The 17,749-nt window shown below is 41.4% G+C and overlaps 1 protein-coding gene across 4 annotated transcripts in view; it reads right to left on the bottom strand.

Moving 5' to 3' along the window:
- Positions 1–17,749, bottom strand: part of LOC146525160 (multiple epidermal growth factor-like domains protein 11) — a 289,529-nt gene that overhangs the window by 12,053 nt on the left and 259,727 nt on the right. For 2 of the 4 annotated variants that reach the window (XM_085154285.1, XM_085154203.1), the window contains exons 17-23: positions 16,889–17,017; positions 16,281–16,409; positions 6,314–6,442; positions 6,103–6,231; positions 4,891–5,124; positions 4,452–4,603; positions 2,187–2,256 (exon numbers count right to left, since the gene is read on the bottom strand). In XM_085154285.1, coding sequence (XP_085010411.1) covers positions 2,187–2,256; positions 4,452–4,603; positions 4,891–5,124; positions 6,103–6,231; positions 6,314–6,442; positions 16,281–16,409; positions 16,889–17,017 — 972 coding nt within the window. The remainder of the gene's footprint in view (positions 1–2,186; positions 2,257–4,451; positions 4,604–4,890; positions 5,125–6,102; positions 6,232–6,313; positions 6,443–16,280; positions 16,410–16,888; positions 17,018–17,749) is intronic. The other 2 variants (XM_085154371.1, XM_085154443.1) reach the window with 2 other exon arrangements.

The following is a 17,749-nucleotide window of genomic DNA, read 5'->3' as shown; positions in this document are numbered from 1 at the left end:
CACTTGGGTCTAAAGGGTCTTTCCCAGTTTTAAGAATAAATGTTATAAGTCCAGAGTGCATTGACTGAGGTAATGAGCCTACTTTGAACGCCTCATTATAAACATCGAGCAACAGGGGACTTAACATATCCTCAAATGCTCTATAGGAATCCAATGGTAACCCATCTAATCCTGGAGCTTTATTAAGTGGCATACTGTTAATTGCACGGGTAATCTCCACTGTAATTCGAGCATCTATAATCTGCTGGTCAGTAGTAGAAAGCTGTGGCAGGTTTAAATCAGTAAAGAATGCTTCGAATTTCTGTTCATCTAAACTACCTCGTGTAGAATAAAGATTATTGTAAAAGGCCCTGAATCCATAATTCATGTCTAATAGAAGTTGAAATAACCCCATCTGATTGTCGTATGCCTGCGATATGGTTCATACTAGGGCTGCTCGATTATGGCAAAAATGATAATCACGATTATTTTCACTGAGATCTCGATTATTTGACGATATTTATTTAACAATAACAATGTGTTGAATAATGACTTTAAAGATTGTCAAAAATAATATAAAATAGTGCAAATACTGATAACAGTGCAAATGTTTGCAATATAAGAAATAAATGAAAAATGTAAACATCTATGTTTAGTGAACTTTGCAGTGTTGCTCTGTGGTGCAGCTACGACACTGTAGCAAAGTTTACACACTGTGTCTACTTGATCCACGTCTGACTCTGAACCCATAATGTTTCCACACCACTGAAGTTTTTTTTACCTCTTTTCAACCAACAGCAGTCACTCTCCTCTCCAAATAACTTCTGCTTAGCTTTCCGAGCTTTCCTCGGGTCCTCTTAATCAGCGGTCCCCAACCCCCGGGCCTCGGACTGGTACCGGTCCGTGAGTCGTTTGGTACCGGGCCGCGAGAGTTGAGGCTCAGGTGTGAAATGTATAGTTTTCAGGGTTTTTATCGGTTTTCAGCGTTATTTTGTTATCATTTTTATCGTTTACTCGGTTTTCCTGGGTCTTTTCACGTGTGTTATGAATAAATCTTCTTTTTTCAGTACCGGTACTAGTTTTATTTTGTTGTATTTATCCGCGACACCTTAAAGGCCGGTCCGTGAAAATATTGTCGGGCATAAACCGGTCCGTGGTGCAAAAAAGGTTGGAGACCGCTGCTCTTAATTGTTGTGACATGTGTTCGCAATGCAGAGAGGTGCGCTCGATTCGCCACACGGAGCAGCGCGAGAGTAAAGCACGAGGGAGGGGCTAATAATCGGCTCAGTCATTTTTAATGATCGTTGAAAGCCCAGATCGTAATCGTGATTAAAATTCGATTAATTGAGCAGCCCTAGTTCATACTGTCTTTCTGTTTAAGACGGTATGCTAATAAACGACTCGGCTTTTCTCCCATTTCCCAATATGCTTGATTAATGCGAAATAAAGCGTATTCTGCCTTTCTGTTGTACAGTACATTCAACTTATATTTAACTTTAACAATTTTATTCAACCTAACTCTGTCTTTTTGCACGGGGGGGGTGGGGGAGGGGTGGGGGGGGCTAGAGGGGCTTGAGCACCCGCCCCTTTAAACCTCTCTGCACGGCCCTGGCCTCACATGCCTTTAACTTGGCTTCTAACATAATAATATTCTTGTTAGCTGCCTTCTTTTTAAAGGAAGCGTAAGAAATTACCCTCCCCCTTAAGTATGCCTTCATAGCATCCCACCAAGTGGCCAATGTAGTGTCCTCTCGATTATTTGTCTGTTTGTAAAATTGTATTTCATCTCTTATCAATTTAATAAACCCAGAGTCTTTAATTAAGGACACATTTAAACGCCGTCTGCGGCTTTGAGGAATCTGTAAAATATTTCCAAGACATAGAAAAATTGGCGCATGGTCCGAGAATACTATATTACCAATACTTGAATCTATAGAGTTATTCACTGAGGATTCAGAAATAAGAAAGTAGTTGATTCTAGTATAAACATTATGAGGCGGAGAGTAAAAGGAATATTCCCTGCCTTCTGGATGCATGCAATCAATGTCTTTATAATTATATTCTGAACACGAGTAACTGCTGTGCACACAAGCATTAACAGAGTGATGATATTGTTGGAAACACTCAGTATAAAGACAGATATCAGAATGCAGCTGGCTAAGAACAGTGGGTCATGAAACGAGGCTGAAGGCGTAGAAAAGACTGACCGAGCTCACTGAGGTTGCAGTAGGGGCCCCACTCTGGAGCGCTGTTCCTGTGTTGCTTCTTTGTCTTCATCTGGAAATTTCACAGAGACACATTAAAGATAAAAAAACAAACAAAGATCTTCTTAAAGAACGTTTCAGAAAAACTGTCTCGATCTTAAAAATGAACACTTCAATCAGCTGTAACAGGATGATGTCACAGGGCACAAACATTCGAATTGCTGAAGAGTGAAACGGGTTTGTTTTTGAGGGAAATAAATTTAAAAATAAAGTTTTTTTCTTGAAGGGAACCATAAATGTGGAACAGCATACAGTAATGTGAAAAAGCAAAAGCTCATATAGTCCTGTGTGAAAATTAAGCACACGACCCATGACTCAATAGCCTGAAGAACCACTCTTAGCAGAACTAACACAGTAAGCGTCTTCTGTATGATTTCATCTGTCTGTCACATCACTGTGGGGGGATTTTGTCCCACTCGTGTTTGCAAAACTGCTTTAAATTATTGCTGTTTGCAGGCATTCGTTATGCAGGCATAAGATCCTTCCACAGCATTTCAATCAGGTTGGTGTTTGGACTTCCTGCAGCTTTTCTGGTGTGCTTGAGTAACAGGGTTTTGACTGTTGGACAGATGGCTTCACATTTCACTCTAGTACACATACTTTGTATATGTTGGGTTTTTTTATTTTTATTTTCTTTAGCAGTTTGCACAGTCTGACCTCGGGACCAGCAAAGTGCTACAACTTTTGATTTTATAGAGGTGATCACATTTGCCTGGATATGATGCTGTTGTGCTTTATTTCTGTTGTATCAGCTTTTTAGATTTGTTTGACAGTAAGATCTGTACTGAGGGCAGGTGGGATTAAAAACGTCACATTAAGCTGGAGTTTCTGAGACTGAGATGTGGCTGAGAAGGAAAGAAAAACACAAAACAAATTGCACTGAAAATTTGGTCACCAATAAAAAGTTAAATCTTTATGGATTAACACTGGGTTGCTTTTCCCCCCTTAATAAATGAAATGATGATTTAAAAACTGCATTTTTATTTACTCAGCTTATCTTTGTCTATGATTAAAATGTGTGACAAATATCCAAAAAGTAGTCAAAGGAGCTTGCAAAGAAAAGCATCTGGACTTCTTTAAGTTACTTGAAGACGTTTCACCTTCATCTGAGAAGCTTCTTCAGTTCTAAGGTCAAATGGTGGAGAGTCCCAGATATAAACCTAGTGGGAGTTTCCCCCCACAGAGGGACAAAAGGACCCCCTGATGATCCTCTAATCGCCTGAGCCAAGGTGTGAAACTGGGTGTGGGTCCCAATCAGCCAGAGTTTCGGGTGAGTTCATTGTGAAACCTGGCCCCACCTTATCATGTGATTTCCTGAGGTCAGATGGCCCAGGGTGTGAGTGGGCGTTAAGGCGTCTGGGGAGGGAACTCAAAACTGGATTATAGATGGCAGAGAGTTGGTGTCGTAAACCACCGCCTCTGTTCAAAGATGGTCGCTCACAGTGGACATAGATGCTTCTTTCACTCCTCTTTCAAACCATCTGTCCTCTCTGTCCAAAATGTGAACGTTGGCATCCTCAAACGAGTGACCTTTGTCCTTAAGATGCAGATGGACTGCTGAGTCTTGTCCTGATGATCCTCTAATCGCCCTTGGCTCAGGTGATTAGAGGATCATCAGGGGGTCCTTTTGTCCCTCTGTGGGGGGAAACTCCCACTAGGTTTATATCTGGGACTCTCCACCATTTGACCTTAGAACTGAAGAAGCTTCTCGGATGAAGGTGAAACGTCTTCAAGCAACTTAAAGAAGTCCAGACGCTTTTCTTTGCAAGCTCCTTTGACTACGATGACCTGGATGACTGAGAACCTTCACAGACATCCAAAAAGTAAGAAATCAGGAAGGAGGCAAATATTTTTTTACACAGCTCTGTAGCTTCAACAACTTCAACAATTTTTAACAGGATACCCATGAGCAAAAAAGTCTTTCTTCCTGCTAAATCATCCAACTTCTGCTTCTATGTACCTGACCTACAGAGGTTAGCATCAAAGCAGGCTGGCAGCACAGCCTAAAGCATACCTTTGAACAGTTTGTTTTCTTTTAAATAAAGACAGTTAATTGCTACGAGGAGGTACTGATCAGTTTGGCTTTTTTAATTTGAACCTTAAAGTAGAAACTTATTTGTTGTATAACAAAAAAAATTGGAGTATATTTATTAGCAGCAAACTCTTAAAGCTTTCCGAGGGCAAAATATAAAAGGCTTTTGAACCCACCTTGGTGAAACTCCTCTTATCTGGCTTGGCATAGTGTGTGGCGTAGGTGCAGGAGCCCAGGGTGCGGTAGCTGGGGTTGGAGAAGCAGCCACCTAAAGAACTGCTACTGGGAGAGGACTCTGAAGAAGAGAGCAGGCCTGTGCAGTGCAGCCCTGCTGCCCCAACATCAACACATGTTCACATACTGAGCTCTAGATGTCATACACGCATATATATGTACACACCATGCAGACATGTACAGTGCACCTGATACAAAGTGTTTAACCTTTAATTTAATCACCCAGATCTGAAAAAACGGATCATTTATTGTCTTTACCTGTTACCTTGTAATTTCCCAGCAGGTTATGATTACCATCAACTGCTCTGAATGCTGCTGTGTGCCACTCTAAACATAAATAACACCAGTCAGACGAAAAGGACAGACGCACGGATGTCGTACCTGAGAGGGAGTAGTCAGTGGAGCTGATGTTCAGGGCGGGTGTGTAGGTGACGCTAGGCACACGGTGGCCTTTCTCTCGTTGTCGATAACGGAACCAGACCACCAGAGCGAGCATGGCCATGATCATCAGCAGCAGGAAGACGATGCCCAGGACAGCGCCCGTCGACTGCCGCTGCGACGCCAGAGCTGGGCTCATCTTGGTGTAGGGGTTCAGCTCCTCCATCATTAAGGCCGCTGAGGCGAACACAGATGAGTAACACTTTAATGTTTGACACGCTCACATCACCTGTGCAGTGTCATCAGGCACTTTTGCTGAAGGAGAATTTCAGAATAAAATTCCTCTCATTTCACTGAATTTATTATGCTATTGACTTTTATTTTGGTATTTTGCCATGATAAAAATGCATGTATCTACAAAGGACAGATAATGAAAGGCAAACAGTTGAGGAGTAGGGTGGGGTGATACCGCCAAACTGGTGGAGTCTGCAGTGACACGGGCTCCTTCTTTGGAGGTAAACAGAGAGCTGAGCACGAATATGAAGCTGTTGAACTGCTTTTGGTAACCGAGTCAAGCATTCAGTCATCGCCAGATGCTCGCGGCTGCCGTCTGGTGTGGATTCTGCTTTGATGCCTTGCATTAATCCCTCCCTCTGTGCAGATCTTGTGTACGCCCTTGGAAGCTTGCAATACCATGACCGCACACTCCTGGAAGTCACACTGACGACTCTGGTGCTCTGCTTGGGTGATCATGCAGTATGTATTCTGTATTTACAGTCATTACTTTTGTTTCCACTTGATTTCATTTGGAGTATTTAAGAATTGCATATTTAGTATATTTTTATTTGTCACTACTGTGTTTCCCCTTTAACCAAAACAGTTATTCAATCATTGTAGTGGTTTATACATTTACTTGGCAAGTGAATGGCTGCTGGTTCAGTTCCAGCTAAAGACCATTAATATTTTTATCAGAGTATCATTTGCACTTGTCTGTCTATTCGAGAGGTCTTTGTACTTCCATCTTTTAGGAACAGTCTTATCTACTACCTTAGTACATATCTGCGATTATATGAAGATTTGTCTGTACGAGTTTTGCAGATGTTCTGTTATTTTATATTTTATTATTCAGCTGAACTGAGGGCATATCTAAAGAAACCAAAAGAATAAATCCGATCATGTTCCCTCCTTTCTCTTCACAGAGCCAGTTGTTCTCACCCTGGTCACAACGGATGCCTTTAAAGCCGATGCTGCAGTAGCAGGTTCCGGTCACGTAGTCACAGGTGGCATTGTTCATACACTCACACAGCTGCTGGCAGCCGTAGCCAAATGTCCCCGCGGGACACTCTGGACACAGGAACAGGGATTTAAGACATCTTGAACTTTAACAAGTGAATGTGCAACTCTCCTGCATGTAAGATACACTCACTGAGCTCACAGCTGTGTCCTATAAAGCCTGTCCTGCAGGAGCACTGTCCCGTGATGTGGTCACAGTCTGCTCCATTCTGACAGCGACACACCTCAGCACAGTGAGTCCCGTAGAAACCTGCAGGACAGCCTGAAGGGAAACACACCCAATCTATATTATGCTTTACATGTGGACAAGTGTTTTCAGTAGCAGCAGCAATTTCACTCTGTCACTCTTAACCCATCTCTGTGCAGAGACATGATCAAAAACTTGAAATGTCTTTGGAAGCATTTTCTCTGGGACGAGTTAATCGCTTCTGTCACAGAACCAAAGTGGAAATTCAACAAAACCTTCATTTCATGCAGATGTTTAACTGACCACACTCTCTCATCTATATCTCTGGTGATGCAAAAACATGGAGAAACAGCTCAGCAGACAAATCAAATGACATGACAGAAAACAAACTTGGCTGGTTCTAGGCTAGAACTGATACTAGTCAAAAGAAAATACTGATTTGGATCAGGTTTTTTCTTTTGTGCGTCAAGCAAATGTACAGATACATGGTTACTGTGATTTATTAACTTCATAAACGCAGGACCACAGACTGAAAAATTAAGTAAACATGGAAGAGCGTAAAAAAGATGTTCTTTACGTGGCCTTACAGCACGGAGGAACAATGTGTGGGAGTGTCGTTCAACTCAATGTCTTTTAATACATTTTAATACATTAATTTTTAATATAGCGCCAAATCACAGCAGCAGTTGCTTTAAGGCATTTTATATTGTAAGGTAAAGACCCGACAATAACAGAAAACAGAAAACCCAACAACCACATGACCTCCTATGAGCAAGTGCATTGGTACAGAGCCCCGCAGGGGACATGGGAGAAAAAAAAATTAAGACGGACTTTTGCGAGATCCCACAAAGCAAACTCGGGATCTCGCAAAACTTTTGCGAGATCTCGCAAAACAAACTCGAGATCTCGCAAAAGTTTTAGCCGCATTCTTCGGACGCCGGCTCGAAGCTGACCGGGAGGTCGAGGCACGATGTGCCGGGAAAGCGGTGTTCCTCCCGGCTGTAGTAGGTCTCGACCTCCCGTTAGCTTCGAGCTAGTGGGTGTCAGATCTCCGAAAACGTCGGAGCACTTTTGCAACACAACAGCAGGTATCTGACGTTTACACAACTACATTCCCGCCTCAAAATATCTTAAAAGTGTATTTTGTGACACAGAAAGAGTAACATTACAACTAAGTAGTTTTAGCCGCATTCTTCCCGTTAGCTCGAAGCTAACGGGAAGAATGCGGCTAAAACTTTTGCGAGATCTCGCAAAAGTTTTGCGAGATACCGAGTTAGTTTTGCGAGATCTCGCAAAAGTCCGTCTTAAATTTTTTTCTCCCATGTCCCCTGTGGGGCTCCGTACTTTGGTGACAGCTGGAAGGAAAAACTCCCTTTTAACAGGAAGAAACCTCCAGGTGGGGTGGCCATCTGCTGGGGGCGAGGAGAGGAAGACGGGGCAAAAACACATCGTGGAAGAGAACAAGAAATTGATAATAAGTAACGATTAAATGCAGAGTGGTGTGAAAAAAAGAGGTAAGTGAAGAACAAATACTTTTTATCAAAGTTTTAAGGCCAATCTCAAAAGTACAGAGAGGGTGTCCGTGTCTCGAATGGAAACGAGGAGGGGGTCCTGGAGGCCAGGGTGATTCTAGCTTTACAGAGGTTTTTTCTTTTTCTTTTGTTTTTTAGAACAAAAACGTTTTTTTCAGGTTAAACAAAGATGCTCTAAATTAGTTCGATGCCATCTCTCCTCCAGCTTACGAGTTATCTGCTTTAAGCTACGCATTAGTCAGGGGAAGAGGACGACTGCAGATGATGGCTGTGGCACACACATCAGTTCACATCAGCTGTTTCAAATGAGAGCATTAGGTGTGAAGCTGATGAGAGTAACACATACAAACTAGGACACATTAATACTGAAGCTGCGAGTGCTCATAGTCCAATGCAAACAAAGTTAATTACAACTTTGATTGTTAACCACATTTTCTCAAAGTGACCTGCTTTGTTTGTTATAATATCTAATTTTCTGCAGGTGTAACACATGTTCTAAAGATTTGAGGTGTCTCAGGGGTCTTCCAGGATTGTAGCCCAGTTTTCTCGCTAACAGCATTGATAAAGAAATGAATGGCCTGAGCATCATAATGACCACTTACACTGTTTGAATCAACCCAGAATTAGGGCTGTTCGATATAACGATATGTATCGGATGATGATATAGAAACGTCTATTGTTTCATTTTACGCTATCGTTTGTTTCGTGGTGTTGCAAAATAAACTGTTTACGGCAATATTTTTTCATGGTTCTGTTTGATGTTTATTCAGCTGTGTGAAAACCCCGGAGGAACCCACCCGAGGGATTAATAAAGTTACATTTAACCTAATCTAATAACTTTAATCTCAGCCAAACCGATTTACTCAGGAACAAATACAACACTGAAAAAGCCAAACAATAACATTTTTAAGTTATCAGAGTGACTTGTATATCATGTTTAACCCGAGTAGTGAAAGACCGCGGGGGTTTGAAGACGATGTGTCGGCTCAGATATTTGAAGTTCACACAGCTACATTCTCACCTGAAAATATGTTAAAAGTTTTTTGTGACCCAGGAAGAGAAATAAGAGTAATATTAAAACTAAGTCGCTGCCGCCATTGTTGGAAACTGGAGTTGGCTGGGCCGCGCTATGAATTCTGCAATATGGTTTTTCAATTTTGTTGTCCGGGTGGACAATCGGGAGAAATTCGGGAGAATGGTGGCTCCGGGAGATTTTCGGGAGGGGCACTGAAATTTGGGATTCTCCCAGAAAAATTGGGAAGTTTGGCATGTATGGTTGTGGCAACACCGCTAACCTTGTCAAACACCTCAGAGTAAATCATATGACAGAATATGACGAGCTTATGTTGAGGTGAACTGAAGAGGAGGACAGGGACAGGTGCTGCCAGGGCGAGACAGACGTCTCTCACGGAGTCCTTTAGTGCTGCAGGCAGGCAACATGTTCAAATAGCACAACTTCAGTTTTTGTATTTCTATATGATGAACTCTGCATTATTAAGTGATAAGAACAAGTAATCTGATGTCCTGTAATCATTATGATGCTATAATTTGAGATACAATAAATAAAATACGTTGTTGAACAAAGTATCGGATCAGTATCGTCGATGCCTCCCTGAATATTACTTGGTATCGGATCGGAAAGGAAATCAGTGGTATCGCACATCATTACTGTTTTTATGCGTTGTCGTTAGCAACAACGACGGTAACAGCATCGCGTGTCCGCTTGTTTATTTTCCACATAAACCTTTCACATTAAAGCTCAAGATCCTGTTGAGACTTTTCAAAATAAACTGAATCACGTGAAAGAGCAGATTATTTACGGATGAGAAGCAAAAAAGAGCCGCCAGGTGCTAAAAAATAAACCTTAGACTCAAACGTTAGAACAGGCTTTTCCCCGCAGCACGCCGTGTAATAAATACTCACAAAGAAAACGGCGTCTGTTACAACTTATGTCTAAAAATGTATCGTTTCATGCATCGGTTAAAACACTCGACTCCAGCTACATGACGCCCAGCTGGAAACACTTCACCAAGTCGAGCTGCCCGAGATTCACAGAATTTACAGAAAATGTTACATTTTGTTATTTATATCGTTATCGGACGATAGATGTCTTATATCGGGATATGAGATTTTGGTGATATCGCACAGCCCTACCCAGAATAATACTGTAGAGAAAAAGTGAGCGCTCTATCATGGAAGCTGGCTGGAACGCTGTACTATTTATTCCCAGTGGAAGTGGGGTGTCTGTCTTCTGTCGACTCCTCAACCTCAGGTCTACTCTACAATCTAGACTGCAGCGGGACACAGAAGAGCTACAAAGGAACTGGCAGAGGAAGCAGAAACAGGCAGCATCTGGTTGTGGTTGAGGAGAAGGCACAAGAACTGGGTGCCAAGCAACACCCAGTGATTCTCCATGTTGTGGCAGGTCACTTACACTAAGTTTATTGATGTGTGCTAAAGCAATTGAGATCCCCCAGCTCATCTCAGCTCAGCTTCATCCAAGAGTGTAATAAAAGGACTTAACTTCCTGCTTCTTTATGGGTAAAGAGTGCGCAAACAGAAGATATCTGAATGTGATTCTGATACCAGATGCTTACTCTGGATGGCACTACCTTGGCCTCCACTGTCCTTCGATGTGCATATTAAATATGTAAGACTACTTCTTCCAATTTCCACAATATCTCTAAAATTAGAAATATCCTGTCTCACAGTGAAAAACTAGTTCACGCATTTCTTATTTCTAGGTTGGACTATTGTAACTCACTGTTATCAGGATGTCCTGAAAACTATTGACAGGGACTAGAAAGAGAGAGCAGATTTCACCTATATTCACCGTCTTCCTGTTAAATCCCAAATCAAGTTCAAATTTCTTCTGTTCACATACAACGTCTTGAATAATCACGCCCCATCTAATGGTAAAGACCTCATAATACCGTATCACTCCAATAAAGCACTTCGCTCTCAGACTTCAGTTTTCAGGCCCCTCCTCTATGGAGCCATATTCCAGTTTGGGTTCAGGAGACAGGCACCCTCTGTACTTAAGATTAGGCTTTTTGCTAAAGCATATAGTTAGGGCTGGATCAGGTGACCCTGAATCCTCCCTTAGTTATGCTGCAATATTCCTAGACTGCTGGGGGCTTCTTTTCACCCACCATGTGTTTATACACCATTCTCCATTAAATCATTATTTATTATTTATCTCTAGCTCTCTTTCACCGTGTGCCTTTGTCCTGTCTTCCTCCCCTCACCCCCAAACGATCCCAGCAGATGGCCCCGCCCCTCCCTGAGCCTGGTTTTGCCAAAGGTTTCTGCTTATTAAAAGGTCGTTTTTCCTTCCCACTGTTGCCACTTGCTAATAGAGGCTCATCTAATTTGGTTTTTTCACAGTATTAGTTAGGATCTTTACCTTACAATATAAAGCACTCTGAGGTAACTGTTGTGATTTGGTGCTATATTAAAAAAACATTTTTTCCTACACACTGTGTCAGTGGCCTCAATACCCAGCTGTACTTGACAAGTTGCCCAGATGATGAACACAAATTTATTTTGCAGGATGCTGTAGTCGAAATGCGGCTTCTTTGGAAAATGGAGACTATCAGGGGTGGGCAACTCCAGGCCTCGAGTGCCGGTGTCCTGCAGGTTTTAGATGTGTCCTTGATCCAACACAGCTGATTTAAAGGCTAAATGACCTCCTCAACATGTCTTGAAGTTCTCCAGAGGCCTGGTAATGAACTAATCATTTGATTCAGGTGTCTTGACCCAGGGTGAGATCTAAAACCTGCAGGACACCAGCCCTCGAGGCCTGGAGTTGCCCACCCCTGATCTAAGGCCACATGTATGGGCTTCATTGGCTTCACCAACATGCTTCTGCCTCCAAATTTTAAAGACATGGTCCTCCTGAGCTGGTCTGCATGATTCAAGCGTATTGGTGTGTCAACATGTGCCTTGGGGGCTTTTACAATTGAGAGAACCTGAGACCATACTTATAACAAGTTTTGGCTTCCCTTCATTGGCTTCCTGTTAAATCCAGAATTGAATTCAAAATCCTGCTCCTCACATACAAGGTCTTAAATAATCAGGCCCCATCTTATCTTAATGACCTTGTAGTACCATATCACCCTATTAGAGCACTTCGCTCTCGCTCTGCAGGCCTACTTGTTGTTCCTAGAGTATTTAAAAGTAGAATGGGAGGCAGAGCCTTCAGTTTTCAGGCCCCTCTTCTGTGGAACCAGCTTCCAGTTTGGATTCAGGAGACAGACACTATCTCTACTTTTAAGATTAGGCTTAAAACTTTCCTTTTTGCTAAAGCATATAGTTAGGGCTGGACCAGGTGACCCTGAATCCTCCCTTAGTTATGCTGCAATAGACGTAGGCTGCCGGGGGATTCCCATGATGCATTGAGTTTTTCCTTTCCAGTCACCTTTCTCACTCACTATGTGTTAACAGACCTCTCTGTATTGAATCATATCTGTTATTAATCTCTGTCTCTCTTCCACAGCATGTCCTTATCCTGTCTTCCTTCTCTCACCCCAACCAATCACAGCAGATGGCTCCGCCCCTCCCTGAGCCTGGTTCTGCTGGAGGTTTCTTCCTGTTAAAAGGGAGTTTTTCCTTCCCACTGTCGCCAAAGTGCTGCTCATAGGGGGTCATATGATTGTTGGGTTTTTCTCTGTATCTATGAAGCGCCTTGAGGCGAATTTTGTTGTGATTTGGCGCTATATAAATAAAACTGAATTGAATTGAATTGAATAACAAGTGCTGGATTACAAGATTGTTACAGTATATATACAGTATATATACAGTATATTGTCACAGTGTTCACGTGTGCTGGGAGAAATGTCTGTCTGTCTGCAGGAGAGATGGTTGATTACTTCCAGGTCAACATGTATGACTTTTAACAGTACGAGTTTTAAGATGAGCAGACAGCAGCTTGGTTAGCAATTTTGCTTCAACTGAAAAGAGCGATAAAGGTTTAACAGTGAGTTGACAGCAGGGTCATGGTCCTTCAAAATAGAGAGACCCTGCCTTCATAAAATTTGCATGGCAGGATTCCCACCTCTTTACAGCCATTTACCTTTCGAAGGATAAGGTGTGCCAATAATGTGCTATATGCATTATAAAATGGACTGCTGCTGTTGTCCAGTGGTTTCTGAATCCACCACTGCCATATCGACCAGTTTAGAAAATGTACTCTTCCCTAAAAAAAAAAAGAAAGAAAGAAAATGTCTACAGAGGCCTGACTGATAGAGGGAGGGGTTTGCTCAAGATCTTCAAAACGGCTGTTTGTGGGCTTTCTGTGAGGCCATCTTCATGATGACCTTCCTATTGTGGGGATAATGCTGCCCAACAGTGAGGGGCCAAGAACGTCCTAACGCAAGGAGTGATGTGCTCTTTCTACCAAACTCATTTCCCCTGAAAGTATTCAGACCCCAGCAGGAGATGGAAGATAACCTGAGATGAACTCAGGAGGCTTTCTTTTCTCTGTACCTTCTGGAATCCTCATCATCTTCATGTTCTGATGCCTCAAGCAAGATTCGAAATCTGCCAGTTTCTTTTTTTAAATATATTTTTTTAAAAACTATTTGGTAACAGATCTGTAGCAGGACTGAAACAGGAAACAAAGCTTTAGAGAGTTTCTCAGCTCTCTGTGCAATTTACTGTGAAAGAGTGTGAGACGAGAAAATTGTAACAATTTAAAAATAACATTTCTCAGCATAAAATTAAAAAAAGAGATTTGGTTATTTCATCTTCTACAGTCCATAATATTGTGAAAGGTCTGTGAGTCTTTGGACACTTTGTATTGTAGCCTCCAACTCTACTTTGAGCCACAAGTAAACCAGCAGCCTGAGAGCGAAGTGCTCCATCGGGGGGATTTGTTTCCCTGCACAAACAGATTTTTCCAGATTCACAGAATCTTTTGAAATATTCAAAGTTTTTGCAATTTTACATTATCTTTTTTTGCAAACTAAACCCCTGCTGATCTTTCCTCGTGAGAAATTCTACTAGATGCTGTTTTTATATTTATATTTTTTTAGTATCACTTATGTTTCCTGTTTTTGTTGTTGGCGCTGTCCCAACTGAGACATGCTCATAACATTAAACTCAAAATGAGCTAATATTTTTCATGAAATAGTAAACTGTTTCTGTTTTCTGTGTTTTAGTGTGAATAAAACATGTTTTATGAGATTGCATTCTCATAAAACAATCTCACAACTTTTTTAGAATTGGATTTGTAGTTTTGTCTTTTTCTCTTTCCCTTCATCCTCCAGCCTGTTGTGCAGACAGCTTCCCTCCCTGTGCCTGATTTCTTCCCATCAGCGCTAAGGGTCCTTAAAGGATCCTTGTAGGGGATCATCTGATTGTTGGATTTTTTTCTCTAATAATTTATTTACCAAGGCACAGCACATGATTGATGAAAGATGTCAAAGATAGCAGAGGCAATACTATTGCATGGACATATATGGCTATCAGTGGAACTGGTGACTTTTTCAGTCTCAGCTGACTGCAAGTTACGTAAAAAGGGAAAGACGATCTCTGAATCGAGGAGGGGGCCTAAGGCTACATTTTTCACCATCTTACATGCTGTGATTGCAGCCAGTGAATGGTACTCGTTGATCAGAGGGCTTTGATCTTACATTTGCATAATTGAGGGTTCATCTGCATTTTTCAGGGTCAAATTTAAGCACGTTCAAGGTCCATTATCAAGCTTTTCCAGCACATTACCAAAAAAAAAAAAAGAAGAATGCATGTTTCACTTTGCATCACCTCAGTAAGACCATGTAAAAATTAAAACAAATCTTAGGTTGACTTAAATGTTCTTTGTTCTTCTTTTGTTAAAACAGAGAAAAATGCACCACACAAAAATACTGAAAAAGGAAATGTTTGTCTTATATGCATATAGTGTACAAACTCAAACACATTTCTCTCAAAAATGAAGATGTGCAAATGTGAACAAATCAACTTGTTAGAGATGTTCATCTCCACTTGGAAAAAACAAACACACAAAACAAGAAATCTGCACAAATGAATAAGTCTGCTCATCAGATATTGATGCTTCTTTCCTACGTGACACAAAAGCAGGAGACAGATGTTTGTTACTGTAACTAGTTAAGCACCCACACCACCAAAAATGGGGGAAAAGGGAGGAGATCACATTTAATCGGTTATAACACGAGGTCAGAAATATAAGTGCAGACATGAGTCGTGTCCACAGAAGCCTCTGAATCTCAGCTGGAAACCATTTCTACAAACACCAAACAGTTAAAAGAGCAGTTACGTCACCACGAATCTGTGGACAGGTAATATCCATATTTTGATTTATGATTTTCTGGAGTTAAATGTGAACCGAAACATTTTCAAAGGTGTTATAAGCTATAAAATACTTTTAAATCAATTATTTTTTTCTATGTTTGAGTCACAGTAACTTTGACATAGTAACATCTGCAGTAATATTTACCCCTCTGATGACAGCTCACACGCGTTAGCTTTATTTTGATACCCAGACTGTTTACACAGTTATGTACACAGATTATTTACTAGGACTCACCTGTCATGTGACTCAAATCCAGCCAGTGTCGTTTTCCATCAAACACTCATTAAAACAGCAACGTCAAGTTAGTGCACTCACCCCCGACTGTCCGGGGGAGGGGCGGGGTCACACATTGACACAGACTGACATGCGTGCGAGGCAGCCAGGCGGAGAAATTTAGCTTTTACACTTTGCGACTGATTTTATTTCTCTATCTGATAAGAAAACTATTCGGTCAGATAGTTGTTTGTGGTGAATGAAATATGGTTTCAAGCACGTTTAAGCCCCACATCTGAAATTCAAGCACTTTTCAAACCTTGAAAAGACAATATTAAAATTGAAGCATTTTCAAGGATTTCAAGCACCTGTACGAATCGTGATAATTATGATCAAGGAACTGACCTCCCAGCCCGTTGCTCCTTTGGTGGTGCTAGTTTCAGTCATTATGCAAAGATTGGGGAAACCTGCAGTCAGCTGAGACTGAACAGAATCTACTTTTGGGGGCTCACTGATGATGTGACTGCTCATAGAAATAACAGGATGAATTATCAAGTGAACAAGGCTATCAGCTTCAGCCAAATACTCCAAATTGGACAGTAATTTTCAGTGCAAATGGAGAAATTCAATCTTTTTCAGTGTTGAAACCAGAAACCACAAAGGAATTGAGGAGATAAGAAGAAGGGATTTCAAGGGTATGCAGTTTTTTCACCTGTCACTAGATGGAGTTAAAGGTTTGAGGTACGAACACATTGCACATAGTGAGTGTGCATTAGTGATGAGCTCTCACAGCAGCCAGTGTTTTGCTTGGTCTGTATGTGTATATGAACTGCCCGTGTGTGTGACAGAAACATACGCTGAGTACAGTAGAGTCCTGTCCATCCAGGGCTGCAGATACACTCCCCATCTGAAGCGCTGCACTGAGCTCCATTGAGACAGTTACATGTGTGGATGCAGTCAAGGCCCCATGAGCCCCAAGGACATGCTGCCAGAAGCACACAAAAATAAGTATGCAATAAAAGTCAGCACACTCTTGTACAGCAACACTGTAATGCCCCATCACAGGAAACTGGGCAAGTCAAAGTGTCGTTACTGAGATTCACTTCTGCACATGGGCACTTTATTCTCTCCTCTTTTTTCTCTTTTATTCAATTCATCTAGACACGTATACGTCTAGTAATATATAAATACATAATAATAGGTCAAATGTTGCCATAGTGAAGACCAGACATACATTAGGATGCTGCGTGCCCTCATTAAACTTACAGATAACTGAGTGACTGTGGTAGATGTTCAATGTAAGAAAGATAATTAATGTCAAAGCCACTCCAGTGACTGCCTTTAGTTTTTTTCTTCAGCTAAAACACGTGGGGTGAATAACAACATGCATTTTATTTGTTCTTTTGTAAAACTGAAGTTAATAAATGCTACGGTACAAAAATGGCTATAAATGTTTCCTCTTACGCTTAGAACAGTCTTCGCTGGTCCATCCAGGGTAACACTGACAGGAGCCATCGATGGGGTTACAAGTGCCGTTATTAGTGCACAAGCAGGTCTCGGCACAGGCTTTACCAAACTTTCCGCTGGGACATACTGTGGAGATACATGCACAGACAGGATGGGTTCAAGGTATTAGATTAAAAACAATATACACATAGAATCTTCCAACATTTTCAGATATTAACACAACCTGTAGTTCTGTAGTTTGACAGCAGACAGACAGCAGCAAATAGAAGATAACTGGTTCTGGTTCAGATATCTGTTCCTGTTGTTTTTCATAATTCATTTGCTCAGCTTCTGCCCATATGAGTACGTCAAGAATGCTGAACATTCGAATCATCTCCTGTGAGATCACAAGGACGCGAGCAAAACTGCGTGTTTTTACCAAAGGAAAGTGGAAGTCTGGTGGATTTAAAATGATGACACGTGTAGTAACTGGTGGTGCAAATGCAGTGTATTACTAATTGATACTTTTAATAAAGTTCCTCTGCAGATTTAGCACAGTCAGTCTCTTCATGCAGTCCAAGCAACCGTGCACGACGCTGCCCTCAGGGCTCTCCCTGACCTGATCATCAGTTGCAGTACAAAAGATGATTCGTCATGTTTCTGTTTCTGGACACATACTTAGAGTACTTCAGTATTCAGCTCTTCAGTGTACCCATGAATGAAGAAGACAAGTAGATTGTTCTGATACTGTAGAAATAATGCAGAAAGAAAAAAAATACTCAGAAAAGTTCTGAGAATTTCAAATTCTGACATCCCCGACAAAGTAGACCAGTTCCCAAACAAAGCAAAACGTGTACAACATTCTTATACAATCTACAC

Source organism: Neolamprologus multifasciatus, chromosome 1 (assembly GCF_963576455.1).
Source record: "Neolamprologus multifasciatus chromosome 1, fNeoMul1.2, whole genome shotgun sequence".
Lineage (NCBI taxonomy): Eukaryota > Metazoa > Chordata > Actinopteri > Cichliformes > Cichlidae > Neolamprologus > Neolamprologus multifasciatus.
Note: the sequence above shows the minus strand (reverse complement) of the source record. Positions and strands in the feature narration are given on the sequence as shown.